This window comes from Festucalex cinctus, chromosome 11 (genome assembly GCF_051991245.1).
Source record: "Festucalex cinctus isolate MCC-2025b chromosome 11, RoL_Fcin_1.0, whole genome shotgun sequence".
Classification (NCBI taxonomy): Eukaryota; Metazoa; Chordata; class Actinopteri; order Syngnathiformes; family Syngnathidae; genus Festucalex; species Festucalex cinctus.
Window position 1 is genome coordinate 20,179,437 of NC_135421.1, and position 22,458 is coordinate 20,201,894.

General features: G+C 40.5%; 1 protein-coding gene across 3 annotated transcripts in view; it reads left to right on the forward strand.

The window, feature by feature from the left end:
• Positions 1-22,458, forward strand: part of myo10l3 (myosin X, like 3) — a 56,413-nt gene that overhangs the window by 19,263 nt on the left and 14,692 nt on the right. For all 3 annotated transcript variants that reach the window (XM_077536720.1, XM_077536721.1, XM_077536722.1), the window contains 14 exons: positions 232-338; positions 1,117-1,246; positions 2,242-2,360; positions 4,299-4,445; positions 5,490-5,590; positions 5,763-5,829; positions 6,818-6,910; positions 7,570-7,638; positions 8,227-8,309; positions 8,387-8,495; positions 10,663-10,743; positions 13,319-13,443; positions 13,617-13,731; positions 18,323-18,429. In XM_077536720.1, coding sequence (XP_077392846.1) covers positions 232-338; positions 1,117-1,246; positions 2,242-2,360; positions 4,299-4,445; positions 5,490-5,590; positions 5,763-5,829; positions 6,818-6,910; positions 7,570-7,638; positions 8,227-8,309; positions 8,387-8,495; positions 10,663-10,743; positions 13,319-13,443; positions 13,617-13,731; positions 18,323-18,429 — 1,453 coding nt within the window. The remainder of the gene's footprint in view (positions 1-231; positions 339-1,116; positions 1,247-2,241; positions 2,361-4,298; positions 4,446-5,489; positions 5,591-5,762; positions 5,830-6,817; positions 6,911-7,569; positions 7,639-8,226; positions 8,310-8,386; positions 8,496-10,662; positions 10,744-13,318; positions 13,444-13,616; positions 13,732-18,322; positions 18,430-22,458) is intronic.

A 22,458-nucleotide genomic window follows, 5' to 3' on the forward strand; every position in this document is an offset into this window, starting at 1 on the left:
AGTAGGGAGTCTATTCTGTTATTTGGTAGATTCGGTTTATATATAATTATTGAATGTAATATCACGTGAGTATTGGAAATGTAAAAATTTTCCATAATGACTGGCAGTGAATGAATTGAACTACTGAAATAATGAGCTTTTCTTCTGCATTTTAGTATTTTGCGATACACCTGTATTTTTTGATTGTTAACCAAGCAAGTAATCAAGAGTCCATTCTGTCTTTTGCTGCAGACATGTACTTGCTGTCTGAGGGTCCCGAGTCGTACCACTACCTCAGCCAGTCAGGCTGCCTGCAGGACAGCAGCCTGGATGACAAGCAGCTTTTCGACAGCGTCATGGTCAGTATTCCACCACCGGAGGGCACTACAACCTTTGATTAGGAGTTAAAAATGTGGGCTACTATTCACAGTTTGATGTTTAAAATGAAATGATGGGCCGAGGCCGGTCTAAGAAGAAAAAAAAATAGTCAAACAGTATATGTAAAATAGTTTATTTCAATACCAGGATTAATAATGCTTTTATTTATTTAATTCAATAACCAATAATGCAATAAACTATATAACCAATTTTAGGGGGAATGGATACATTAATCCTATCATTTCAGGATTCAAAAATGACACCAAAGTCTACTTTTTACTTATCCAGTGCTTTGACCTGCCTAATGGAAACTCCTCCCCTCACTTAGCATAGTTCTTTGGCACTGAGATGCTGCGTGATGTTGCCAAAGCACTACTTTTGTATTAGACAGGGGTTTGGTGCCATCTTGTGGCATCCTACGGTGTTTGGGAATAAGCACAAAATGTGGACATGCCATGTTTTTTAATGAGTAATGAAATAGGTGGTTCACACAAATCTGTGAATCAGTTTCTGATATTTGTGAACTACGAACGGTTAATTTTGATTGTGTGGAAACATTTTGAAGAGAACAGAAAGCATGCGATTGACCTTAAGTGACTTCAAGAATAGAGACTTTAATGGGGAACTAAGGGCTTTAATTGAACCCTTAATTGATTAAATCACAAATTAAGGCAACAGTCTTAAAACGTTTATCCTCAACTTGAAGCATTGTTTTGATTGTATGCAAGCATTTAATGGCCTTTGCGTATTGCGACACAGGCAGCGCTGCAGGTGATGGAGTTCAGCGAGGAGGAGATCCGAGATGTGTTCAAGCTGCTGTCCGCCGTCCTACAGATGGGAAACATTGAGTTTATGACAGCGGGCGGAGCTCAGATCACGTCCAAAGGAGGTAAGAAAGAAAAACAGGAGGACAGTGTGCCAAGTGTGATAAGCCGTAGCTACATTAAGTGAACGATGGTTTCCCATTGTTAAAAAAAATTTTTTTTTGGTGTTGTTGTTGCTTCTTTTACTTCAGAAAGTTTCAAACAAAATAAATTCTTACTATTAGTTTAAACCCTAAATGGGTTTGTCATGTGTAGATGCCACAAGATGGCAACAAAGCACTTATTAGTGGAGAGGATCATAAAGTATCACCACCATCCTTAATATAGAATGTACACATTCATGAACCCATGTTACAAAAAAGACGATAATCAATGTTAAGAAAGAGAGTTTTAGAGAACTGGAGATTGGTTTCCTCCCAAAAAATTCAAAAAAGTTTTCATTCGTTTCAGTCAACCAAAGGTTGCCATGATATAGCCAAAATGTATGACAGGATAGATAGCATATCTTTTATATATTATTTAAAGTCAGAAATGACAGCATCAGACAAACATCCTCACCCTTGGGAAGTTTGAGGTAACACAGCTAAAATGCTAAAAAAAAAAAAAAAGCGAGTTGAACACAAATGGCCAACAAAGAGCCCAGAGGATTCAAGAATTTAATTTCACAACTTGATACCAGTCATTTGGATTCATCCGCCTTCTGCCCTGAGTTTGATTGACAGGTCGGCAACAGGTCCTGAACAGGCTGAAACATGAGCGCCATTCTCTTTTGTTCCCTGTCCGACCTCTTATCCAAGCATCCAAGTTACTTAACTACTGCTTAAATAGATCAAGTCTTCATTATAAAACTTTTGTGCTAATAATAAGATGAACAAATTGGTCGTGCAAAACATTTGCTTAGGCCACTTGTTGCTAGGCAGAATTCGCCGGGCTCAAGCATGTGGGTATACGAGTGAACTGAGTTACTAGCTTGCTTGCAGAACAAATTAAACACATCAACGCTTGATTTGCTTTTGAAAGTATTACTTTATGTACCGTATGTGTGCGCATGTGCTTTCAGTGGTCAGTAACGTGAGTGAGCTTCTTGGCTTGGACTCCTTCCAGCTGTCTGAGGTGTTGACACAGCGCTCCATGATCCTCCGAGGAGAGGAGATCTGCTCCCCGCTTACCGTGGAGCAGGTAGCAACACATCCAGTTCAAGCTCCACAGAAATCTCTGTCTCTCTCTCTCTCTCTCTCTCTCTGTCTCTCACTCTCTGTCTCTCTCTCTCTCTCTCTCTCTCTCTCTCTCTCTCTCTCTCTCTCTCTCTCTCTCTCTCTCTCTCTCTCTCTCTCTCTCTCTCTCTATCTATCTATCTATCTGTCTGTCTGTCTGTCTGTACTCTCTCTCCCTATCTCTATACTCACTCACTCACTCACTCACTCACTCACTCACTCATATATATGCCCCACTCCACATGGCTTGCGTGACTCCCGGCCATTTCCTGCTTTTTGTCTGCCAGATTCCCGGCACAATGAAGCTGTGGCGATTATGATCTGAGTCAAAAGCACAATGGAACTCATGATTTGGGGTTGAAGTTGGAGACTTCTCCTGTGGTGGCAGACACTGTAATAATTCACTCAGTGTGTCTGGCATTATACGTCCATGCCTCAGTTTCTGATTAATGAGGGCTATTCTTTATCAGCATGTTATAATAATTGTAATGTACCACAGGCCAGAACTTCAAAGGTTGAAAACAATCCATTCCTGGATGCCGGGTGACATCCCAGATTAATTATTTTTCAATAGGAAATCTTGTAAAAGAAATTAATGTCTTCAGGGGGCTAACTGTTGACATTATTAACTGTAAAGGAAATGTTTCTTAACCAAAAATTGAAGCTTGACATACAATATGATAATAGATTCACAAAGCAGAGACAAATTTTCATGATTTCATTTTTGATGATTGTTTTCAGTTTTACATTTTTTTTTTTTTGTGAATTTGGAATGGAGTATTTGTCATTTCCATTCATTTCAGGGGTAAAATGATCTGAGAGATGTGTGATTTACGAGCATGGACACAGATCACATTCAACTCATATCTCAAGGCCCCGCTGTATTTAAGTTCCCTATTCCCCTAAAGGCAACCTTCAGCTGTGTAAATTCATCAAATGTATAACTCAAAACCTAATTTTAAGACTTTTAGGTTCTTCGAGCTTAGTGACACATCCCAAAGCCCATGCCTTCAGCCCCACTCTCTTCTGATTCCAGTAAATATGTGAAGGAATCTTTTTATTCATGCCACAAAAAGAGCTCATTCGACAAATGGAACAAAGACGCTGCGCTGTCCACTTGTTCTGTCTTGCTTGTTCGGTCTGCCCTTTGAAGCAAGCTCCTCGCTAAATAGAGAGCATTATTCCACTGCTGGACCCAGTAAGAAAGGCTCCTTCTCCCAGTAAGCAGGGGTCTTCCAACCTACGACCGCCCCCAAGTGGGCACCCCCCTCACAATTCCGTGAACCGAGACCCCTCCTCCGTCTCTCGCCCGAGACAAACAGCCATTCTCCTCTTCTCGCCCCTGTGACGGAGATCCTGGAGCCACCGGCTTTCTTTTCACTGGCAGGAGGTGACGGGGCATGATGGATGGCGGGAACTATTGTCGCTATTATGAACTCATAAGCAGCACATGCAGCACGTTTCTACCAGGGGTGGGCAAACGTTTGTGCTCATGGGTCTCATTTGATGTTTAAAACGGACACCTGGGCCAGCTGGCTCGTAGATAACGTAAAAATAAGAAAAAGAAAAAGAAACACGTGCATGTAAAATATGTAAAAAAAAATACATCAAACATGAATGAATACATTTTAATGAAGTCATATTTTCTGCATCGAGGCCACAAATATGAAGTTCAGCATTTTATTACATAAAGATAAGTAAGCAAACAGTCACACATAAAAACAAGTACACTCTCACTGTGGAAATGAGTACTAAACACTGTGGTCTGTTGTGAAAACATACAATCCTGCCCATACTGTGACTGCAACACACAACACAGGCTCAGCTGAACAGCCGACCTCACCTAACCTCAGGCAACCTAAGGTAACCTGGTTCTCACCTTGCATTGCATCATGCGTTGCAGGCCGCGGACTCGCGGGACTCTGTTGCCATGGCGCTGTACTCCCAGTGTTTCTCCTGGATCATCATGAAGATCAACCAGAAGATTAAAGGCAAAGACAACTTCAAGTGCATCGGCATCCTGGACATCTTTGGATTTGAGAACTTTGAGGTGATCCATAATGAAAAAATGTAAATATAATATGAGAATAAAATAAATATACATATTTATATAAAATTATGAGAATCAAGTTTGAAAAAAATAGTAAAAATAAAGTCATAATATTAGAAGAACAAAGTAAAAGAACAAAGTAAAAATAGTTGGCCAGAAGGTTGCAGTAATGCACATATAGTATCCAAAAAAAAATGTCAATGAAGAAGAAGAAGAAATAGAAGGCATTGCAATGAATATGCAATGTATTGCTATTTTATTTTTTTACAGCACCAAAAGGTACAACAAACGACCAGCATTCTACCTTTGGCGACCATTCAAAATTTTTCCAGAGTTAGAAGCGGACGTTTCGTCGCAAGTCAGTTTCAAACAAGAATATTGCATGAAAAAAAAGTTATAGGATAACATTAAAATTTTATGGGAAATCTCCCAATTTTATGTAAAAATGATGTAAACATTTCAAGCTTAAAAATTTCAAAACATAAAAAAAAAAAAAAAAAGTCCTATAACAAGATGGAATCGAACTAATATTATGTAAATAAGAAATCGCAAGGAAAAAAATTATAACTTCACAAAGGATAAAGTTTCAATATTACAAGAATAACATCAATTATTTATTTTATTATTTTTTTAATTCCATGTTAAATTTGACGTTAGTCTTGATATTCTGACTGCACATTGCACAACAGGCAAAATTTATGCGAAAGTGGTGGTAATTTTGCAACAAAAAAACTGTACTGTAATTATGGGAAAAATTGAATGTTGAGCTCAGTATTGTTCAGTCTTCATCGCTCATCCAGTAGAAGAGTTTTCTCATTCACTACCAGCACAGTTAAATGGAATTTTGATTTATATTGCCGTCAATGGCAATGAGTTAACTTATTTGTTGGTATTCTGACATTCGTTAAAATTGCTTTAAAAAAAATCATGTGAAAAATTTATTAATATATTTACATTTATTCTCTTAACATTACCATTTGTAATTTCATTTTTATTCTCTTCCGTTCCCCTCAACCATATTGCTGCTATAATTCCATGACGCAGGTCAACCGCTTTGAGCAGTTCAACATCAACTATGCCAACGAGAAGCTTCAGGAATATTTCAACAAGCACATCTTCTCACTGGAGCAGCTGGAATATAACAGGTAACGTGATGTTTATTTCTCCACAGTCACAAGCCGTTGTTTTCTTGAGGAAGAATGAACCAGCAGTTCACTCATTTTCGTCACGTGTCGACTCTGCTCAATGCAACCATTATGCGTCTTTGCTTGTTTATTTATGCTTTTTTTTTTTTCTTCTTCTTCTTTGCCCTTGCAGGGAAGGCATCCAGTGGGAGGCCATTGACTGGATGGACAACGCTGAGTGTCTGGATCTCATTGAGAAGGTACTACCTTAGCTTTGTCCTGGGTCAAATATTCAAAACCAATAGGGGCAATAGGCAATAGTAGTGGATCAAGTCATTTTTGTAGGGCAGTTTGTTGACGGAATTTAAAGTGGGTTTGTGGAATAAGGATTAAGCAGATTAATCCAACCGTTTTCATAAATCTCAAGGCAGTGTTAGTTTGTCCTATACCGCCCTCTGCTGTCGACTAAAATTGACATCAAAGTGCCCTTGGACTCACATTGTGAAAATCATGTGACCTAAAGGGGTGGTAGAGTGGTTAGCACGTCCGCCTCCCAGTACTGAGGTCTCGGGTTCAAGTCCAGGCTCCGGCCTTCCTGGGTGGAGTTTGCATGTTCTCCCCGTACCTGCATGGGTCTTCTCTGGGTACTCCGGTCTCCTCCCACATTCCAAAGACATGCATGGCAGGTTAATTGGGCGCTCCAAATTGTCCCTAGGTGTGTTTGTGAGTGTGGATGGTTGTTTGTCTCTGTGTGCCCTGCGATTGGCTGGCAACCAGTTCAGGGTGTTCCCCGCCTACTGCCCAGAGCCAGCTGGGATAGGCTCCGGCACCCCCCACGACCCTTGTGAGGAGCAAGCGGTTCAGAAAATGGATGGCAGGATGGATGTGACCTAATGCAAAAAACAGGTGAGACGTGACGTTTGCAAGGGCACTTTGAAGTCAGTTTCACTAGACAGCAGTATGGGACAAAATGACATCGCCCTGAGAGTGATGAATTCATCTCATTAATTCTTTTCACAAATACAGTATTAATCAGAATAACAAGTTTTCATCTGAAAGCTATGCCTTTTCATTTTTGTACTTAACGAAAGAGTGACAACATTTCAGTTAGACAACCCTCGCTCTCAGCCTCTACGTCACACTATGTGACTGTGGGACAAGGTTGATGTTTGTCACGGTTAGCATGGTAACTTGTCACATAAAGCCAGCAGTGTGCGTTTCACCTCCTCCTGTCTCCTTGTCCTTTAGAAACTGGGCATGTTGGCTCTTATCAACGAGGAGAGTCGTTTCCCCAAAGGCACAGACTACACCCTCCTCGAGAAACTGCACAGCCGACACGCCGTGAGTCGGCACGCACGCATCCAAGCACGCACATACATATTTTCACATTTTTCACGCTTTATCAGACGCTAACAAATACGCACGCAATGACGTAAAATGATCCAGGGGGCCTCGGGAGTGTAAAAATCGCCGTTTGCGATCTCGAACGTTAGCGCGGCGGTGCATGTATCGCTCTCACGCCCTCCTCTCGTCTCGCTCTCGCATGCGAAGGCAACAATGCTGAAATGTGAGCAGTCTTTCTCTAAGCCTGATCAGTTTAGTGCACACACACGCAACAGAAAAGACGGAACAGGTAGAGCCACAAAGAGCTGACTAATCTCGCTCTTTTACACTTACTTTGCAAAAAAACAAAATCAGATTTAATATGCTTAACATTTTTTCCCCCTCGATCAAATGTGTTATCTTTGTATTTTATCATGTTTATGTTTCAAACTAAACAAGATGTCTACACAGGTGTGTAGACTTTTTATATCAACTGTCAATGCTCATTTACAAATTATTATTGAATATTGTACATGTATTTATTTTATGAAGTCATTTTTACAGCATTGTTTGAACGGGGGTCGCTTTTTTACACATGAAACTCACTTTATCATACCTAAAATGCTCATTCTAATTGTAATTTGAACGTGGAATGCCTTTTTTCACTCTCTTGTCAGGCAAACCCATACTATGTGAAGCCCCGAGTGACCGACCATCAGTTTGGCATTAAGCACTACGCTGGAGAGGTAATAAACACACGTGGCTGCTTCATCGTTTGTGTTTGTTAGATAGATCGCTGTCATGTCAATCAAGGGAAACTACTGCATCCACCCCCCGGGAACGAGGAGGAATTGTGGACCTGTTATTGGATTACGTTACTTTGCACACACATACACACACAGGGCCCTGTCTTTCTCAATAAAGCGTTTTTGTGACCAAACACATACGGTTTAGAGTGCGTGTTGAAATAATCATCTTTATTTTAATCGCGGTACATTACTGCGGTTCCGGGTGCAAGCGGCAGTGGAATGCTGCGTTGCTAAGGCCCGATTAAACGCAACATGTGACTGCATTAATGCACACGGGCCGCTCCCATCTGTGTGTCTTTGTATGCAACTTGGCTCAAGCAGGAAGTAACAAGCTTGCATTATACACTTTACTTTGTTAGCTTATACCTGCACATAATCGAGATACATCAACAATGGCAACGTAACTGACTAGAAATACACCCCAAAAAGTAGAAAACAAAACATATCATTTCATCCTTTTTGAGTCTAACAGGAGTTTGTCCTTCGCCAGTGTTAAACCAAATGTAAAAATGTTTTTGTTTTTAGGTGCTTTATGACGCACGAGGCATCCTGGAGAAGAACAGGGACACCTTCAGGGACGACATATTGTTCATTCTCAAAGACAGCAGGTAAGCACTCGTGTTGCAAATCAATCCTGTCTTGGAGTCACACGCTCCGCAACAACAAGCAAACTCTGTGTCGTCAGGCTCGACTTCATCTATGACCTCTTCGAGCGCGTGGGCAGCCGGAATGGAGAAGAGACCATGAAGATGGGCACAGCCCGACGCAAGCCCACCGTCAGCTCTCAGTTCAGGGTGGGTAAAGATCTGGGGTCTGCAACCTGCAGCTCTGGAGCCACATGTGGCTCTTTTGTCCTTCTCTGGTGGTTCCCTGTGAATCTCTCTCTAAAAAATATTAATAATGATAATATTAGTAACATTTTTTTTTTAACATCTTTATTTGTATTTTTAAGATAAAGTGTTCTTCACATGAATTAATGATTTATACTTAAAAATGAATAATCAAATACTCAAAAAAAATGTCAGAGCCCACATTTTTGTCAGAAAAAGATGAAAAAGTTTTTAAAATGTATTAAAAATGTCCAAGAAGTGATCAGAAAAAGTCCGAAAAGGAAGAGGAAAAGCAGAAAATTATAATATAATGCTCATGAAATTGCCAAAAAATGTCAGAGAATTGAATAAAAAATAAGGCAGAAAATAAAATGTTCAAAAAGTAACCTAAAATGTCCAACAACAAAAGAAAGTCAGAAAATTACAATAAAATATTCTTGGAATTGCCAAAAAAGTTAGAACATTTATTTAAAAAAAAAAAAAAAAAGGGCAGAAAAGAAAATGCTCAAAAAGTAACTATGAAATGTCCAAAAATAAAACAAGTCAGAAAATGTATTTTTAAAAAGGCTGAATAAAAATGTTTAAAAGGAACTATAAAATGTCCAAAAATAAAATAAGCCATAAAATGTATTTAAAAAAAAAAAAAAAAAAAAAAAGAGGCAGAAAACGTTTAATAAGTAACTATAAAATGTCCGAAAACAAAACAAGAAATCCCGAAAATTACCATAGAGTGTCCACAAAATTGCCAAAAAATGTCAGGAAAAAATGTAAAAAAAATAGCCATATGGAAAAATTACCAAACAAAAGAGCGAAAAATGGAAGGGGAAAGGTAGAAGAAAATGAATGTCAAAGTATTGAATGCTGCATAGTTTTGTGTTGTGGTGCAGCTCTAATTATAGTTCTTGGGCCCTCAATACATTAGACACAATATTTCCTTCATCACAATCTTCAAATGTTTTGCGGCTCCATACAAATTTTTTGTTATTCAATTGGCCTAAAATGGCTCTTTTGACAGCAAAGGATGAATGGATACATTTGAACAATGACTACAAATTGAACAGTATAAATGTCAATAATTATATAAACAGTGTATATGTAAATATTCGTAATACTGATCGTGCAGTAATTTATACCATTAATTATTTTGCTCCCACACAGTGGAGAGTTGTTATATAAGTGAATAGTGAACGGCGTGAAAGAAAATGACACAGACCAGTTCATTGTCCTCCATGTGCCACTGCATGCGAGGGTCATCCCACCCCCAGTGTCACACAGAAGAAGGCAGATAGACATCTTGCAGAATGCTGTCTGTGTATCTGAGCTGCAAAAAAAAGAATAGGGAGGAAAGATGGATGTGGTTTTGAGTGCAGCAGGAACAGGGGGCTGGGGTGGGCCCACAGTCGAGTTACTTTTTGTCCTAACTGCAGTGCAGAGAGAGAGAGAGAGAGAAGGGGAGCAGGGGAGAATTTGGCCGGCTGCCCGGGCCACAGTTTCTGAAGCCAGGGGGATTAGTGTTGATGGCTGGGCAGAGCGGGGCCAACCAGGGGCCAATCACGCTCAGCTCAGCCAGGCCAGGCCTCGATGGAGACAGCCTGTCTGAGGCTGGGGAGGAGATCCAGGCCGACGCAGTTCAAGGGTCTCCCCAATTGTGTGAATGTATGCATCTGGATTAATGATGCATTCGGGTCGAATAGAAAGTAGGCAGTATTCCACTCGGAACTCCAAAGCTGCCTGACAACTGAACAGTTATTGGATTTTGTCCGTGTATTCATGCTCGCTAGTTGGCATAGTGATTGCAAAGTTGTGCTTTCATACCCCGCAGTAGAGGGAGGCAGTGACTCATTTGCATGAAAAAGGACAAACAGGCTCGGTTATGATGACACCTGAGAACTCCTTTGGTGAAATTGCACTTCAGTCAGCCAGTCAGGTTGCCTTTTAACTGGAGCACGTAAGAGGGAGCATATTCAAATTCATTTTTGTATGATTCTTATATTCATTTTTAAATCTCTAAAGTGGTTCATAATTAACGTTAAGTTGGATTGGGTTGAGGTGAAATCGCATGAATAAATGTTGCAAATGGTTTGACATAACGGAGTATGTGTGTGCTGATTTCGAACTTTCTGTTTTTCAGGAATCTCTCCACTCGCTAATGGCCACACTAAGTGCCTCCAACCCCTTCTTTGTGCGCTGCATCAAACCTAACATGGCTAAGGTGGGTCATGATCATTCTATCTTGTCAGATCAGTTCCAAGTGCTTTTCATTGTTGCCATTGCTTAGCGTTAATGTTCCGCTAAGTCATTTTACAGCGCAGCAGTACGCCTGACCGCTAAATCATAACAATGCTGCATTTAAAACAAAAACAGCCAGGTTATTTGGCTTTTGGGTGTATATTTTCAATACTAATAAACGCGCTCCGTTCCCCCTCCGGCCCGATGCAAAGACTCCCTTTGTACTCCTGGGCTGCGTACCAGCACATTCCAACCACTCCAGCCCTTTTACAGGGGGTCAGAGGTCGCCCCAGCTGCAGCGCTTGCTCGGCTGATCTGGCTGCATCAGTGGAATGCCAAAACGAAACCACAGTGGCGGCGGTGGCGGCAGAGCCAGAGAGGGGTTTATTTATTCATCCTGCATTTCTCCCCTTCCTCTTGACCACATGGCTATAAAAAGGGTGATTCGGTTGTTTGATTGTTGGATCGATCCGATGTCTTTGTGTGAGAGCGGGAGCTTGAAGACTTGGGGATTGTCGTCTTTTATCAGCAACATGAATTCCACTCCCTCACACATTTTTATGGGGAAAAATTGGACCGACCAAATATCTTCTGAATTCAACATACTCTCATGTATGACACTCATACTCAGAAAATTAGAATACAGGTACAGGTAGAGTTGTTAAAATTAATTGACAAGTAATCATTTATCAAATTAATCAACAGCTATTTTAATAATCGAGTAATCATTTGGAGCCATTTTTCAATTTAAAATTGTCCAAATCCTCTGATTTCAGTATATCACCATTAATTGTTCACTGATTTCCGTAGTCCTTCATGAAAGACGACTGATAATCTTCTGTGTATAATCAAATTAAGATAATTAGAAACATCTGTTTTTACTTTGGAAAACAATGACTGAACAGGTAACAGTACAACATTAATCAGGGAAAAAATGCTTTTGTCATACACTTTAATGCAAAATTAAAATGAATCAGATTAGTCGATTGAGTAATTGATAGATTAATCATTTATAAAAAATATTCGATAGTATGACTGTACACCATTGACCATGCATTGCCTTACCACTCACAAAATGTGAAACTTTATTCTCAAATTTTCTGAGTATGGAAGTATATTGTGTGTATTTCAAATGCAATAAGCGCTGTGGCTAGAAAGCAAAGTATGGAGAGTCTCTGTCACGGAAAATGCATACGTGAAGTCAAAGTGAATGAAAGAACAGGGCTATTGCTCATTCCGAACAGCCTCTCAAAACATTCACACTTTTTTCTTTATCCTCACTTGCCCTCTTTTTGGCAGTCTGCTTCTTCCGTGACAATCGCATCATGTTTTTGTAGTTTGATAGAAAAATTAATACAATGCAGTAGTGTGGAGCTAAAGATACGGGGGTCACAGTTTTTTCTGTTGCAGCGCGTTGGTAGATGTACTGTGCTCAGTCGCTTGGTGTATGGCTTAGATTTGCCAACTGTAGTGTATTTATTTATTTATTTATTTATTTATTTATTTATTTATTTTTTGCTGTGGTCCCCATGTCGCTTAGAGTCTTCATTGAAGCTTTTTACACCCAGTTAATTGTGGGGCACACAACCGTTCACATTTTCACCTATCGACAATTTCAAGTTTTTACTGAACCTAACATGCATATCTTTTGGAAATGGGCACAGACTTGAACATCTGAAAACTGATAAACTGATGTGAAAACCACTACCCCACCGTGCTGCCCTATAAAATATATAGAGCCAGATTTACTCGATGTAACTAACGAGCATGGAAACATTTTGCCCTCAGCTGGCCTCTAGATGGAAACAAGACATGCCTGTGCTTCATCCGACAGATTTGCAGGATTGCAATCTCCTGATATGATTACATGCATCCCAACACTCACGCGCGATTTATATTCATCCTCCGTCACTGGGAGAAAAGTCGCTGGGAGGGTGGCCCGGCTTGTTTTCATGCCAGCGCCTCTTTTGAGTGGGCCCAAATCCCCTGCTAAAGAGCAGAGTTCAGAACTCGGAGGAGGCTCTGGCCTGGCCTGCGTGCGTGAGTGGATGTGTGCGTTTGATTATGATCATGAACACATGCGAGCATGATAGGGCTTCCCTGCATGGTAACATTTGCACGTAATTAGATTGACACCTTTTGCAGAATGCCTTGGCTCTATATGGGGGGGGCTTATCCAGCACGGCATGCTCTCTGGGTGACAATGGGGCGTTCGTGTGGACGACAGCATGCAGATAGACACCAATTGGGGAACAATGCACCACTTATTGAGGTATAAAATAGATTAGCTGTTTTGTTTTTGTGGGCATAAAACAACTGAAATTGGCTCGCGACCGATCCAGGGTGTACTCCGCCTCTCACCAGTCAGCTGGGATAGACTCCAGCTCAGCCACCAGACAATACTGAGCGAGCTCATGTGTGAATATATCACGTGGCTGAGCAAATTGACTTGACTTGCTTGATTTTTTTTTTTTGCCACAGTTTTGCTTTGCAACTTTAAGGTTACGCCTTGTGTGACAGGCGCCCACCGTTGCCGTATGTTGTGTTGTCATCTGCAGAAAGCCAACCAGTTTGATCCAGATGTTGTCCTGAACCAGCTGAAATACTCGGGAATGCTGGAAACGGTTAAGATCCGCAAGGCAGGATTCCCAGTTCGCAGCTCCTTTCAGGATTTCCACAACAGGTTGTGTGCTAGCTGCTCAGTCCATAGACGTATAATGAATTCGGTCAAAAAACAAAGGACATCCACCTCCATTGTTGTTGTCTAATATCAACTGTGGACCTTTTGAGATTCTTTGTGATGAAGTGTTGTCCAAATGTAACGTACGTGTTATCCTACTCGTAACCTACTCGCAGGTACAAGATGATCCTGAAGAACAAAATCCAGACAGAAGACGAAAAGCAGAGTTGCGTCGAACTTCTGGCACGTCATGACAACACAAAAAAAGAGTGGCATCTTGGAAAGACAAAGGTAAAGAACAAACTTTTTCAAACATTATTGGCAAGAAAATCGAGTTGAAGTCAATTAATTGATTACGGTATTGACATTTTTCCGAGTTGTTTTTTTTTTTTTTTTCTTTTACAACTTTCCTGAAATTACACCTATCGTACCCACTTTTATTAGTTTTTTTTTTTTTTTTCCTGTGGCAAAATGTATTTATGATACTAAAAAAATTACAGTTGAGCTTGAAAGTTTACATACCCTGGCTTGTGTTATGTAAACTTATGAGTAACAACTGTAAATGTACAAAAGCTAAACGTTGCTTAATGACACAAAAATGCTATGAATCGTCACCAAAATTCACATGCACATCTCTACTCATGTCAACATCAACCATCGAAAATATCAAAACAATCGCCACAATATTTAAACCTTAAACATTTTGTTCCCACCATAGTGTGCTCATAAATTTACATAACCAAAGGGTATGTAAAATGTCAAGCACAGCTGTATATGCCATTTTTCCTAAAATGTTTGTGGCAGACTGTGATTTTAATTAATTTTTCCAAGCAAAATCCAGCGTTTCTCTTGCCAAATGCAGTTTATTTTTTTTATGAGCCAAAGTTTTTACTGTTGCAGAATAGTTTGCTGTGGCCAAATCCCGTATTTTTCTCCTAAAGATTCCCAGCCTTTTTTTTAAATGCGTGTGACGGTTTCGACGCCCCTCACCGTGACTCACGTCCCAAAGAATTTACTAGCAGGTTGTGGTCAGATGTGCTTCTCCCTTGTTGACAACCGCACACATTTGATGGCTTCCCCTCCAAATTTCCCTCCTAGTGCATCGTGCGACCCAGCGCTCAGCGCTGACTGTCCGTAATCGCGAGGCGGACTCATTGTTCACCTCCTGACACTCACCAAATAATGATTAAGCTTTGGAGGCAATGAGGCTTTCAGGGGACACCTTGTGGTGCGTTATTCTCTCTCCTGGCTCTTTATTTCAATCATTAACTCTTCCTTAGAAAAAGACCTCATTTTCACTGCTTTCTCAATGAATGATTAACCTTTTAATAGCAGGTCTCATCGTGAAGGGCAAAACCTTCTTTCTCCACTTATATACAGACAGTAAATTTGTAGAGTACATTTTACTCTATTTGGTCTATTTGGTCCTACTTTAAACATTGTGAAATTTACACTTGGAAGAGAGTAAAATATCCATCCATCCATCCATTTTCTTGACCGCTTATTCCTCACTAGGGTCGCGGGGGTGCTGGAGCCTATCTCAGCATTAGGCTAGATACACCCTGAACTGGTTGCCAGCCAATTGCAGGGCATGAGAGTAAAATATTCAGAGTACAATTTTTTCACTCAGAAATTCTAAGTACATTTCAGAAGGAAATTATTTGAGTATGTTTTATTAGTTTAGATTAAAAAAAAAATTTAAAAAAAATTACACAAGGGTTGAGGAACAAACTCACGACCGTCAACTTGGGAGAGGCCACTTTACCACCTGAGCAATGCCACTCCAACTGTTTGCTAAGATCCAAAAGGGGACCAAAAACATTCTCTCGTACACAAAATATTTTACTCTCTTCCAAGTGTATATTTTACTCCTTTTAGAGTAAAGTGTACTCTGCAAAATTTACTGTGCAGTTCAGATCAGCCAAACTATTCAAACTCAGGCCATATTTTGAGTTCAAGTTAAGTTTGTTCTTTTAGCTGGAAATGACACAAAAAAAAAAAAAAAGAAGAAGTGGTAAAAGTTGTGTTTTGTGGGAAAGTTGAACTTTTTGGCCATAATTCTAAAACTAACAAAAGACTGTTCATTACCAAAATAACCTACCCACTATACTTAAAAAAAAAAAAAAAAAAAAAAAAAAAAATCTCAAAACTATCTAATTTTTTTTATATTAAAAGCTGGGTGTAAAAAAAGGGGTGTGTAGACTTTTTTTTACATCCACTTTACATGAATAAACGTTTGTTAATTTAGTAACATGCAATCTTTTGGCTCTTGTATCGTTTTCAACTAAAAGATGAGCATTGTAAAAACTCATTTTCACCCAACATTTAACTTCATCAGCATAAGACATAAATCCCTGAAACATTTCATATATTTTACTTGCATTTTTTTTTTTTTATGCTCCATCTGGCTGACACACTAACCCGCACACTCCCCTTTTGTACATATGGCGGGTTTGAAGTCTACCACGCTCGGCTTCTTAATGAATATATAGCTGGTGTGAAACCGCTAATGTACACATGCCTGTAAAAAATGAAGCACGTGGTATACATCTCTGGAGTCGTGATGTCTCACCGGAATATCATTTTTCAGTGTCAGGCATCCAACGGTTTGAACTTTGGCTGGATGACGGCTCCACTCGATAGTGCGGTTGGGTGTCCTTCAGTGCACATGGTCATGTTTTGAGGCGGGGGGGGTTTGGTTGTGGGAAGAGGGCCACGAGGGAAAGAAGCGGCTGTGTTTCCTTTGGAGGTGGAACAATCCGCGTAATTATACGCTTGCTGATTGTGCTGCGGAGGAAGTGCGAGAGCTGAATCGGGGGCTCGGCGCGGCGTGGTGCGGATAAGGTGTGCGCGGCGTCTTGAACGGAGATCGGAGGTGGGGGCAGGAGGATGTGGACGGAGTGGGAGCTTCCTCCGCCTCCAGTGTGGGACTGCAGCTGTGGGATTCTTTGATCGGTGTCACATCTGGGACACAAAAACTGCAACTTGAAACCCTAGACCTCCAAAATGGCGGGCGCTAAATTGTGCATTCACCCCAAAATTATTGCCAGTGCGATTGGCATCATGCTTAAAAGTAGTGGTTAACTCAGTATTTTAAAAAAAGGATTTGGCAGTAGCACTTAGATCAGGAACAAATCTTCGTAAAAGATGTGTTAGGATTAGGCGTGTACTAGCCTAATGCTAACACATAAAGGGAAACCCCATACACCAGCTAACTAATAGCATTCGCATACAGGGACCACAGAGTCCCCTGCGGGCCTGTACTAAAAATAGCTCACCAGTGACAGGACTTTGTGATTTTCTATGAATTTTGGATAAATGCTTATTTGAATGTTAGATATTAATATTTTAAAGTCGCTTATTTAGCCAATTATAGCAATAGGAAGTTACTATTTTGTCGATAATTAATTTGATACTTTCATTATTTTTCACGTACAAATAGTACCATTAAAAATTAATTTTGCAACGTGCTGTCGACTGAAAATGACACCACAAGGGCTCAGGTAACCAATCACAGCTCACCTGTTTTCTCGGTTTGGTCATGTGACATTCACAAGCTGAGCTGTGATTGGTTATCTGAGCCCTTGTGATGTAAATTTCAGTCGATAGCAAGTTGCAAAATGTGTTTTTAAAGGTACTAGTTAATTGTATATGAAAAATAATGAAAATATCAAATTTATTATAGGCAAAATATTAATGTTTGACTGCCAAAAATGGCTAAATAAGTAAAGTACCCCTTTAAATGTTATGAGAACTTATTAACATGACCAGTGTCTTCACATATACATCAGTATAGTTAATTAATATAAAGTTATTCAAGGTAATTTGAGTTATTTCAGAAGGTTTTATCAAACTGCTAGCACTGCATTAATTAGTACACTAGAAGTAGCTCTCACTTTTAAAAAGGTTAAATAAGAAAAATCTAAATGTTCAAGCAGTACATAATGTTGGTGTTGATCACAGTAATATTTGGTACACTTAAACTGTGTAAGCTAGCTAGCAATGAGCTTCAGCTGGCTAGCTAGTGCGGCTAAACACGTCACGGAGCTGCTCCGAAAGTCAGTAATCATCGCCTCTATAGTGGTAAATAAGCTAACTACACTTCTGACAAGTATCATTCTCACGAAGGGATGACGACGAGTAATTAACGGAACACAAAGAAGCCATGCTAATTGCTAAGATAACCGAAGATTCCGAAATAACTTGCAAAAAAAAATAAAAAATGCTGCACAGAATTAGAAAGAAAATTACTCTTCAAATGATTAGTAAAACTGCTCCACACATGCAGAGACCTTTTTCTTGTTTTTAACAAACACTTCGGCCTACTAGTTACTGTATTTGAAAGTTAATGATAGTACTTGAAGACCCAAGTAATTTCTTTAAGTGGTGTAAGAATTTTGAGAACCACTGCAGTGTAATGAGTTGGCGTATTGTTGCCCAGTCATGTTCTTCACACAACTTGAAGATTGTTGGTGGGGGAGTCCCTGTGAGCATGCAAAGGGTTAACCAAACTCTTATTCCTTCCTTCCTGAGAGCAAGCAGGGGTGTGGCTTGCCTTTTTTTTTTTTTTTCTGGACACCCGCCACCATCCCTCCCTCCCTCCATCTCTCCCTGCCTCCATCCCTCCCTTCCCCTTCCCTCGCCGCCTGTGCACGCCAGTCGCAGGGAAGTGCTCAGGAAGTGCACACAATATGAGGTTGTGCAGCGGCGAGAGCGGCGTCAGACGCAGCAGCAGCTCCGCAGTGCCACTTTTGCCCCGAGCCGTGGAGGGAGGAGGGCAGCCAGGAGCCATCTGAAACGCCCGCAGCATTGCAGACAGTGGGGGAGAAAAACGGAACTAACCCACCACTACCCCCTGTCCACGGTTTGCTCCTTCCCGCAGGTGTTCCTGAAGGAGGCCCTGGAGCAAAGGCTGGAGAAGGAGAGGGAGGAGGTGCGGCACAAAGCTGGCATGGTGATCCGCGCCCACATCCTCAGTTATGTGGCAAGGTGAGTGGCAGTGACAGTTGTCAGGGGTTTGTTTTGTCAAGTGTGTATAAGGGAAGGTGGTGGTGAGGGGGAGTTCGTGCATGCCTTCGGGCACGTTTGTGCATGTGCTGGTTCGTGGCATGATACAAAAAAACAAAAAAAAAAGTTTGGAACAGGACTTTTAATTGAATTGTGGCTACAATGGATGCACTTGTCTACACGTGGTTCAGAAATCGCAATCATGTGGATGTGAGCGGCTCTGCGTGACAAAAGCAGCAGATTCAGCGTTTAAAATTGCACGCGCAGACAAGCTGATTGAGCATTTACTCCATAGCTTCAGACTGCAAGTAACGATGATTTTGATAATCAATTAATCGGTTGATTTTTTTTTTTTGGTCAATCTAATCTCCAACGTCACAAAATGATTAATCGATTAGCAAAATGGGCTGTCAAATAATTTGATAGTTAATTAATTTTCGATTAATTGTTGCACCTCTATTAAGGTCCTTGTACTGTTACACTCTTTGTTCTCACGAGCAAGAAAATTCAGTGCACTAGTAGGATATCGAATATATGCTCAAACGGCTTTAAATGAAAACTAGTAGAACAACTAGGGTGCGTTAGAAATACTGCCTTATGGGTCACATTTATCCACTACTAGTGCTACTGTAGGCCTTCTTGTATGCAATTAAACCTTTCTAGTAAACTACTGTGCTGCACTAACACGAGGCCCAGTTGGCATGTGTCCCACACTATTAGCTTCCTGGACCTTACAAAATAGCCCAGAATTGCCCACTCGTAGCTTTCACAAGTAAAATTCTACTATCTAGCACTTTGCTAGTAGTAGATGTCAACTAGTGCACAGTTTGCCTCACTTGTAACATGTACAGTAGTTGTCCTACTAGTGTGTAGAAATATTAAGCAGAAGTGGGGAAAACAAATTACTAGTACCGCCAAAAACGTTGATTGACGTTAATGACATGCCCACAGAGTATTGCCAATCACGACAATTGACGTCAACTGCGGTTTTTATTTTTTCTTCAATGGGCAGCGCAACGTCTTGTGCAGCTCTGGTTTGTGAATGGGGTGGAAAAAAAAAAAAAAAAAAACATCCACTAACTATTTCCAGTAGATGGCAGCATTGTATCTCTATGAGAACTAATGAAGCACTAGATGTAGAATTTTAAAATATCAGTCGAAGCATTTATTTGCCATACTAGTCGGCTAAAGTTGTCCTACTAGTGAGGACAAAGAGCGTACTAGTACATGGACCGTAATCTGGATATCAAGGATGTTGAATAATGCTCGGACGGCTTGCATACCCCCGGGCACGTCTTCTATTACGATTCCGCTAAGTTATAATGTTATGACATGTGCAGGAGCAGAATTTAATTTAAAAAAATGCCTGCCTTTGCAAAGATAATAGTGCTCACTTCTGGTTGACACATTTTAGACAGCTGTAATCATATTTAATTGAAAACTAAACAGTTCAACTGGCACAGCCGCTTGCTGAGCTAGCCAAAACCGTTTAACACCAAACTGTGATATAATGTTGACAGCCAGTCAAAAGACTTTTTATGCATGCAATAAATACTGCATTGAACCGCCACATATTCGTGGTTCGGCATTCACAATTTTGCCTTTTCGCAGAAAGCCATGTCTGAAAGCGCTATATAAATCATGATGACTTCACTTGAGTTGACTTAATATAACAATACTGATTTGGTGCCTCTTGTGGCTTCATTCAGTTAAGCCATAGCCTTGTCTAATAGAAAAAAAATGCTTTGCTGCCATCGTGTGGCATCTATAAGTAAGCTATTTTGATTGTTGTCAATTACTTATGAGAATATTACTGTAAATAGACTGTGTGAAATACATCATCACATTGTGACATATACATGACTGGCCCTGCATTTGATTGCTATTATTGTTATATTCAAAATTTTGCAGTGGTCTCTTTTTTTCCCCCCAGAGTTGTATATAATTTAACAATAAATACAGCATGGCACGCAAAAATGTAAATATAAAACCATTGTTCATTTAATGTTGCAAAGCGATTTACTGAGAGATAAAGAAAAAAACGCTTGTAAGATCTATTTAAAAGTGAAAAAAAATTGCAATTTCAGCATAGATTTCCTTGCCAAGCTAAAAAGAACAAATCCATTTATCACGAAACACGCCAGACACTTTATTTGCGTTCGTGGGCCTTGTAAAGTGATGTGGCCTTGAGTTTGACAGCTGTGCGCTCCACAAGGGCTTTCTTTATGTGACATCACCACGGATGCGAGGAAAAGTGTGATGGTAACCATAAATCACTGTCAGTTTGAAAACCGTCTGTCTGCTTAAATTACATACAGAACCTAACCATGCATTTTATGGAGTGTAAGGCATAGCTAGCTCCCTAGCTAGCTAACTACATGTCGTAATTGCACCAGATAACTGCTGATTTGAATAAAAGCGCTCAAATTCTTAAATATTGGTTGACTCATTTCAAGGCCCAAGTGTGTCACTTGATCCCCATTTTATACATAAAAAAAAACAAAAAAACAAAACAACAACAACAAAAAAACAGTAAAACGGAAATGAATGTTTGCATGTTTTTAGCAATTATCGTCAAACATGCATAATGTAGTCGGATACAGATCTCTGAATTCCCTCTAAAGACTCTTTAAAATCCTTAATGAGTGCGTTCCACATCTGAAATGATTCTGCCAATTTGACATAAATGACAACATGAGGTGCATTACACCGTTTTCACGTCGCTTTCAAAGCTGACTAAAAAGATAGAGCGGCCCGAAATGTTGGCCGAAGCCACAAGTGCAGCCTTTGTGTTATTATATGTAACAGTATCTCTGACTGGAGATGAGTCACAAGCCAATGGCGTGATTACGGCGGAGACGGGGGCCAAACTCGGGGTGAAAGGGTCAGCGCATTGTGTGTGGGCCGTGCCATGTTTATGGTGCGCGCGCGCGTCCGGTGCGCGTGTGCGACTCGGCTTAGTCACAGCGCTAAACACAACAGCCCACACAACCGCATGCTCATCAGACTGTAAACACGCAGCGCTAGGAGCCCTGTTTATTTAAACCCAGGATGCCAGCGGGCGCGAGGCCTGCAACGTCACACGTATGCTTGTGGCGACATGCCGTGTTGACGGCTTCCCGCATCAGGAAAGAGTACGATAGATTGATAGATAGATGGGCAGTAAAGCTAGGGAGATAGAGGGAGAGCGATTCAGAGATAAGAGTTACAGCGATTGACAATTCCGAGCTGGCGTCCTAAGTCAAAATGGCGGTCAACTGGGTAAAAGGAAGCTCTCCGCTCAAAGCATTGGACTTTGGATCGTTGCAATTTGATTTGTGAGGATTATTTTGATGTCAAAATGTGACGATGTGTCGTTTGACTACTATAACAATCTGGCTGGTTTGTAAGCATGTCACAGGCAAACGCAAAACAATACACCGTTTGTTTAAAGCTTATGGAAATATCAAAACTGCATGGATGTTCGGAATTGTCAGTTGGATAGAAAACAATATACGACGGGTATATGCAGCAAAAGAGAGAACGATTGGTGAAGAAAGCTAGCGCGACGAAGGGATAGATAAATGAATAGATGGGGAGGGAGATCAGGAGAGAGGGAGAGCGATAAACAGATAACGTAGCTACCTACATAGTTAATGGAGCTAGATAGACACAGTAGATAGATAGCGTAGATAGGGAGGGCGATAAATATATAGGTATAGGTAAATAGAGAGAGTGATAGAGCGACAGAGATGGATAGATATAGAGATAGATAACGTAGCTACTTAGATAGCCTAGCTAGATGCTTAGCAGAGTTAGCTAGCGTAGCTAGGTAGATACAGTAGATAGTGAGGGCGATAAATTTATGAGGAGAAAGATGATAGACAGACAGGTATAGGTAAATAGGGAGCGTGATAGAGCGACAGAAATAGATAGATAGATAGATAGATAGATAGATAGATAGATAACGTAGCTACATAGCGTACGTAGCAAGATGTTTAGCATAGATAGATAGATAACGTAGCTACTAGC